This window comes from Benincasa hispida, chromosome 1 (genome assembly GCF_009727055.1).
Source record: "Benincasa hispida cultivar B227 chromosome 1, ASM972705v1, whole genome shotgun sequence".
In the NCBI taxonomy this organism is placed as follows: domain Eukaryota; kingdom Viridiplantae; phylum Streptophyta; class Magnoliopsida; order Cucurbitales; family Cucurbitaceae; genus Benincasa; species Benincasa hispida.
This window is the reverse complement of record NC_052349.1, coordinates 9,339,428-9,347,070: the sequence shown is the minus strand read 5'-3', so window position 1 is coordinate 9,347,070 and position 7,643 is coordinate 9,339,428. Positions and strand designations below refer to the sequence as shown.

At 38.4% G+C, this 7,643-nt stretch overlaps 1 protein-coding gene across 3 annotated transcripts; it reads right to left on the bottom strand.

Moving 5' to 3' along the window:
- Positions 1 to 2,195: 2,195 nt before the first annotated feature.
- LOC120075410 lies at positions 2,196 to 6,673 on the bottom strand. Of its 3 annotated transcripts, none has more exons than XR_005481333.1 (5): positions 6,345 to 6,673; positions 6,011 to 6,271; positions 3,393 to 3,552; positions 2,806 to 3,136; positions 2,196 to 2,694 (listed from the first exon to the last, which is right to left on the bottom strand). XR_005481333.1 is itself a non-coding variant. In XM_039028789.1 (4 exons), exons 1-4 carry the CDS (start codon positions 6,549 to 6,551, stop codon positions 2,958 to 2,960), a joined length of 807 nt encoding a protein of 268 aa, XP_038884717.1. In that variant the 5' UTR covers positions 6,552 to 6,673; the 3' UTR covers positions 2,196 to 2,957. The 3 variants fall into 3 exon arrangements, 1 of the variants encoding a protein (XP_038884717.1); XR_005481334.1 differs by having other exon boundaries at positions 2,196 to 2,685; XM_039028789.1 differs by having other exon boundaries at positions 2,196 to 3,136.
- Positions 6,674 to 7,643: the final 970 nt, after the last annotated feature.

Sequence of the window (7,643 nt, the reverse complement as noted above, 5' to 3'; positions counted from 1 at the left end):
GCAATTCTTAGAATTCCTAGATGGACTTATCTCATGCTCCATTTTATAAATCGTTGAGTAAGAATGTGTTTCAGTTTAAAAAAGTAAGTAACCGATCGCTTAGTAATTATTGGCATCTATCATAGTTTCATGCATTCTGACTTACTCATTCGCTTATGTACAGACTATTGTTATGACAAGACTTGTAACGAGTGCAAAGGAGATAAGGTACAAAGAGAATTGATTGGAAAGAAGAAGGATCGAGGAGGTGATACATGATGTCGAAGGAAGAAGGATTAAGGAGGTTGATGAGGTTGAGGGGCATGATCACTTGTTTGATACCGATGTCCAACAGGGAAGATTGGTTCTGCTTAAGCAGCAAGCACACATTCAACTGTAAACCATTTTGCGCATAATGTTTGAACATTAATGTTTCTAAAGATTGTCGTAGTTATTGCATGGGAGCATGGGATCTCTATGCAATTGAACTCTATGCAAGTACATGCCCCTGAACGAAGATCAACTAACCCCCAAATATCCATCGTCCAAACTAATTATATGCATGTCCACCGAAGAAACACGATATGTTCTAGACATCAGTTCTAGTTCCTTAAGAATACTCATTGTGTAATCAGTTACAATGTTTGTGTATGTCATTGCATGTGTAGAATATCACTTACATTCTCTCCATTTATGAATCTGACACACAAATCGTCCTCTATACCGAAAGACACAATGAAATGAACAAAGATGAAAACGATCGATAATGAGGATATTGTACTGAAACTTTAAAAAAACAATGGAAGAATAAAAAGCGTTCGACAAAAAATGAATAACAGAGAGTGACCTTCCATTCTTGATATCAATGTTATTCAATGCTATTGGTAAAATATTAGTTGGAAATAAATGCGTCGGTGAAATATTAGTGTTGCATTAAATAGAAGAGCTAAAGAAACCATTAAATAAGAAATGTGATGCGGTTTGAGGAGTTTTTTAAATTCGGGGCAAATTTGGCATTTCACATGACCAAAAACTGATAAGTTTTTAGGAATATTTCGTTCATATCAAAGTTTTTGAGATTTGGTTATTTCGTGAAATTTTCCAATATAAATCTCAAGTATTTGCTTCTTTAAAAATTGTAACCATTTCATCTGTCTTTCTCTTTAATATTTAGATTTCTCGCCGCCGTCCACAGTGGCTGCATCATCCTTTGACTTGCCGGAGAAATCAAGATGCAGCCCCGGATCACGCCCACCGCAAGACGAATTACACAGAACTGAATTGTTCACTTCTTGGAAATTGCTGTTCAGGATTGGCGTCATCGGAAATCCGGTTGCTCCGCGACTTTTCTCCTCGTCATTTTCTTGCCGGACGCCGGTTTCTGTTTCGATCTTCCTAATGACTTCTCCGCCTGATCGTTTTATTGGATAATTCGTTATTTTCCATTACCACGCCTACGTTATGTCCGGTGAGGTTTATAGCCTCCGCCTGTAGGTTCACCGGCGGCTTACCGGATCCGTATTCTGTCTGCCGATCCGGCTTCTTGTACGGGCCGGTTTTCTGCTCCACCTCCGGCTTGATTCCGGATTGAATCATCGTCACATCTGCAGATTTTGGCTGAGCCAGAGATGAAAGTGGTGGCGTGGTTGGCTTGAGGGGTTCTTGATACGAATTAGGGCTAATGGAATGCCTCGGGTCAGAAGATTTGCGTGGAGGGGAGACCGGCGGCGATCGTGCGGGTTTCAGCGGCAGGCTGGCCACACTTACGACGGTAGCTTTGTATTATGGCGATGTGGAGGGTGAAGCTGCTTTCTTCGCCGGAGAGGAAACACGAGGAGTGGGTTCTCTTTGAGGGGAAGATGGCGGAGCAGCCGCCGCCGGCGGGTAGGGTTCGAAAGGTTGATCAGTTTGGGTGGTTGGAGCTAATAGCAGAGTCTCGGGCTCTGGTTCTGAAGCAGGTGGCGCGGCAGCCGGAGCAGGGCGGGCGATTGTAGAAAGACGTTGCCATGCCTGACCGAAGCGAGGAAAATTGGCCATTATGACTCGAGAAAATGAAAATACAGAGAACGGAAAGTTAGAGAATGAAAAGACGGTGATAATTGAAGCTTTGTCTCTGCAATCATTTATAGTTGGAAACTGGAACCAGTGGATCTGTAAGAGAAAGCGTGAGGCAGAAAGTGATGGAGTATTCAAAGAGAAGAAGAAGCGATTCTGAATGTAGGGAAACAAGAAAGCAATCATAGTGAAAGAAAAAACCTGAAATGCTTCCTTAAAGAACAATTACACAAATAAGATATAAAGAAAAGGGTGAAAAACAAGGGAAAGAAAAGCATCCTCTTTGTATTTTACTATTATTGCTAATATCATAACCCTTTGAAATATGTAAACATGGAAGAAATCACAGTGACTCTACTGGACAGACTTCCTTCTGAATCTGAATAAGCATTGTTTGTTGATAAAAGTGAGGGAAGAAGGAGATGCTTCTGCTCCCTAGACAGTACTTTCTTCTGTGTGGTAGTTTGATTGAGCCAACTGACTGCAGGGTTGGGGCTGGTCCTTTGTTAGTTTGGGCCGTCTAGAGGGGCAGTCGGTTGATTTGAGTTGCGTTGAAGATGCAAACATAGTCTCACGTCAGTTGGAAGTACAATATTTCTTGATTTGTTGGCTAGGTACTGGAATCTGCAGCATTTCTCCGTACCAGTGAGACTGCAGACTCTAAAAATGAACAAGTTGAAACGTACAGCTATACCAGGAGATGGTTAAAAATGACATAGATTGAAACGTAGCTGTTTATCAACTTCGAGTTCTTTGAGTAACAAGTCATACCTGAAGGGAAGAAGAATTGCAGGAGGCAAGAACTAGGAGATGGGAAGTGGAAAGAAAAGGTCCAGACATGTACTTAAGACTTGAGGAAGAGAGAGACAGAGACCTCAGACCATAAGGAAAAGGGAAGGAAGTTTACATGGAATATCAGTAAATCAAGGCCAGGTAGTGAATTCAAAAACTTTGAAGACAATGTCAATTCCAGTGGGAATCTGCCATATAAAGAGTATAACATTCAGAAAATTCAGGGCAATGTGAAGATTTCTGGCTGTCTCATTTCCCTTCTGCATTGCAGGTACAAGAGCAGCTGCCAGTGCCCAGAGAACAGTTATCCCTGCCCATTAGCAATAAAATAAAACCAAAATGCATATCAGATCACAACTACACAGAAATAGATCCTCTCCATTTCATAGTTTGCCCGAATCTCATTTCGAATTCGGGTTGCAAAGGTATCAAAAAGTTGAAACCAGACTAAAGTACCAAAGTAGAGGAATCTAGGAATGGAATGGAATGGAATGCAATGACATCACATTCATATGATAAGTCAACTTCTAAAAAAAAGTGCTCAGAAGCAAAAGCCTTTGTTTTACCTGCTCCTGCAAACAAATGAGGGCCAGGAAAAAGCTTTCCTGTTCTAAACCATGTATTTACGCCTCCACCAATGGCTTCCAAAACTCCGAATCCTAATAATATGGAACCAGCATTGAAATGCCTATCTCTGAAGGACCCTTTGATCAACTCTTTCCTCTCCTGAACTTCAAAAACCAATGGCATCAGATATGTTCGGTAAGCATTCACTATACAGATTATTCCTTTCTATTTTGATTCTGAAATTATTAGAATCAAGGGATCTGTCCCATTCTAAGAAAAAGAAAAAGAATCAATAAAAAAAGTCAACTCTTCAGAGGTAGATTCCACCCAGAAATTTTTTGCCAATACAGATATTGGGTTTAATTATATAGCTATGATCTTTCTTTTTCACACCCTTAATAATCACTAACAAAGGACCACCTCATTGTCTTCCTTCAAACAATCTTCCAAATAGAGCTTAACCACATATCACTTTTGTTGACCACTTGTAGTTGCACTTTCAACTATCTTTTTCCACAAAATATTAATAATGATCGGAGTGTCTTGAATTTGTTTGTTGGCGCTTCAAACAACCAAGTACGGGATTCATATTTATCATATTTTCAAATATAGATGACATTGCCAAATAATCAGGACCAACAGCAGCGGAGCTAAATGATAGACCCTGGATGCCTAAAGTAACAAAAGTGTACGTACGGAGGAAACATGCAAAGGAGAAAATGGATAATAGGAATGCTAAGAATAATTTAGAAATTAAAATAAGAAGTGGGCCATAGGTATATTGTTAGTTATGAAGGGCCCATGGCTGAGAGAGAGAGTATATGTAAGGTCATTGGGGCCATGAGGGGGCACCGGTAATCATTTGGTTGTGAATATCTCTTTCGAGATTTAGGGAGATTGGGGAACTCTCAAATTTTCCCTCTGTTGTTGATAAATAAGAATCGGCTAAGGTTAAGGTCTATCCTTTTGGTATCAGAGCAGTGCTTGGGCATGGTGGGGAAGATGGAGAACAAAATTGTTGCTATGGAGGAAAAACACGTGAAAATAGAGGAAAAAATGAAACTACAATTTAACGAAGTCAAAGAGGGGTTGGCCAACATGACTGTGCAAATGGCATCGATTCTATCTTGATTGGAGGCCATGGGCAATAGCAACAAGGAGACACCATTGTCGGACAGGACGGTGACGGATAAAAGGAAGGGGTTGATAGAAGATTCATCCACCCGACCAGATAGCCAAGAACGAACAAAAAACACAGTAGAGAGAATACACGCACCTGGGAGCAAGGAGATGTCGTTCAACATGAGACAAAGGAAATTAAAGGTACCAATCTTCAAGGGAGAAGACGAAGAAAATCTGGATGGATGGTTGCACCGCGTGGAGCGATATTTTGTGGTTAACCGATTATCAGAAAAAGACAAGCTAGACGTTGTCATGTTGTGTTTGGAAGGTGAAGCACTAGACTGGTATCAATGGTTGGGCGCATTTTTTAGAATTGTTCCTAACGCATTTCCATTCGACAAGTGAGGCTGACCAGTACATGAGGGTGATAAGGTTGCAACAGGAGATGACAGTGAGGGACTATCGAAGGAAGTTTGAATGATACTCAGCGGGCCTAAAGGAGTTAGGTGATAAAGTCCTAGAAAGCAAGTTTGTCTGTGGGCTCAAAGATGAGATCCAGAGTGAGATGCGCAAATTAAAACCCGATGGCCTTAAGGCCAAAATGCAAATGGTCCAACTCATTCAAGAGGATCAACTTCTTCAATAAAGGCCGAGTAAGGGGGTCGGGTCGAGACATAACCTGGGAACGAAGAGTGGATCCAGTACTAGGACGAGTTCCAACAGGTCGGGCGGCCCAACTAATCGATCGCTTATCTTTAGCCCTAATCGAAACCCAGCGAGTTCATTGACTTCTTTTCTCTAATTTGTTGTTAATACTTTTTGGTTTTTTATAAGAAAAAAATTCATTGATTTAGAAAGGAGGATGGAGACAATATTTTTTTGGTTTTATAGTTTGTGTTTTAACTTCTTTAAAAAAATTAATTTAAAAAATACTTTTGATCTCTAAATTTTCATGAAAGTAACGATTAGTTGTTCAAATATCAATATTTTCTATTCATGCCCATTAGAATTTAGGACATGGTTCTAATCCCACTTATTTGCTTCTTGGAATGTAAGCATCTCTTATATCAACATTGGAAGGATTATGCCTTTTCAATTGTTTTCTTCTTCTTCATTTTTGTTTCCCAAATCTCCATTCTTTTTACTCCTCCCTTGACTCGAGATATGTCACTGAGTCACTGACTAACAAACCTTTGATCTTCATCACTTTCAATCTATGTGCAACTTAGGACACCCCTAAAAACCTCCCTTCCACATAAACTATTTAAATTCGTTCTCAAATAGTCAACCATATCCCATCCATTCTACAATATTCAAAGCCTGACCATGTTATTTTACAACTGAAATTCCCATATCTGAGGAAAACACTTATGTCATCTCTTTTATGGGATAGACCCTAAACATATATTTGTCACAAACACAATCTAGACTTACCCATAATTCAGATTTTAGCTGTACTTATAGATAATTGATTAGGTTAAGATTTAAGACATACCTCTGTGAGCTGCTGAATCTTCAATTCAGTGGGAGATGGCGGTGCTTCAACTGGCTTCCCATCTGGGGTTACAGCCGCAGGAGCCACTTGCTTCTTCAGCTCATTAATTTCATTCTGAATCGTCCTGACTCGCCGCCATTGCCAGCCCAAATAGCCAGCCCAGAGAGTATAGACAAAAAGAGCACCCATAACAAGAGGGTGTATGAGAGCAAATGACCTCCCCTCCAAAATCCCAAACTCCCCTCCAACAGCAAGAGCATCCTGAAACCAATGAAATCAAATCGAATTCGACAATCGTACAAACTAAAGCCGCAATAAGAGTTTAGAAACCGACCTGTGGATGAAGGAAGAAAGGCAATGTGAGAGCGGTGAGAGGAAGAGTATAGGGTTTGAGACTACGAAGATTTTGAATGAAGAAAGTTTTTGGGCATTTGGGGTTTTGAGAGAAGGCCAAATTCGTTGGAATGGAGGGAAGGGAAAGCTTGGAGGAAGAAATGGGAGTTATATGGGGAAGTTTTGGAAGGCTGAGAGTGATGGCCATGCTCTGATTCTTCTGATGGAAATGAAAGGAAAAGAAACAGAGAGAGATGGGCGATGGATGAAGAAGAAGAAGAAGAAAAGATAAGGGAAGAGATGGGGTTTGTGATTTCAAATGAATTGGCATTGGCTAATTTTGCTTCGCTTAGCCTGTAAAGTGGACCCCTTTCCCTTTGCCTTTTCTTCAGTCTTCTAGTCCCTACGCCAAGTTAATGTTCCTTTGTAATCCAACAAACGTGGAGAATTTTGTCTCAACGACAAAAAATATGTTAAAAGAAAAACCACCTAGGACTTCTGTTACAAGAATGCTCATATATACTATGAAAATTTGTAATATTAACCTTTGACTTCTATAAACTTTTATAACTACTTCTAAACTCTAGACTTCAAATGATGTGGCAATGGTTTAAAATGAATTTTTGAATTGCCAGTTGTTATAGTTGTTATATGTCACTGCCATATCGATCCAGGTCCTAATTTTCGTTAAACATTTTAAAAGAATTTCTACTCTAAAAGTATAAAACATGTATGAATAATTAAAGGTAGTGTTGTAATTTTTATAAAAAATGAAAGATATTTTTTTAAACAAATAACAACGTTCAAGATTTTTTATATATAATCTAGTCTTAAATATTAGTACAAATGCAAGATATATGTGTCTCATTTTAATTATATTTGTATTTGTTTCTCAAATATTTACAACAATCTTTTTTTCATACTATAAGATAAAAGTTAAATTCTATGATTTGAAAATAGTTTTAATTGGATCTCTAGATTTATTAAAAAAAAAAAAAAAAAAAAAAAAAAAAAAAAAAAACAATGAATCTTCAGTTTTCAAAGTTTTAATGGTATAAATTTAGTTCCAATTTAAACAAAGTCGTACTATTTAGTTTTTGTAATTGAAAAAACTTAGTGAATTATTTGAACATCTGATTTTAAAATTTTACAAGTGTAGAATAAGAGGACAAAACAAATACAGACTGAAGGGAAAAGAAAAAAGGAAATGTATGGTATGCTTTTAAAACTACAAAATCAAGTAGACCCATTATTTTAAAAAAATAATAATAAAGATTTATTTATATAAAAAAAGAAAAAA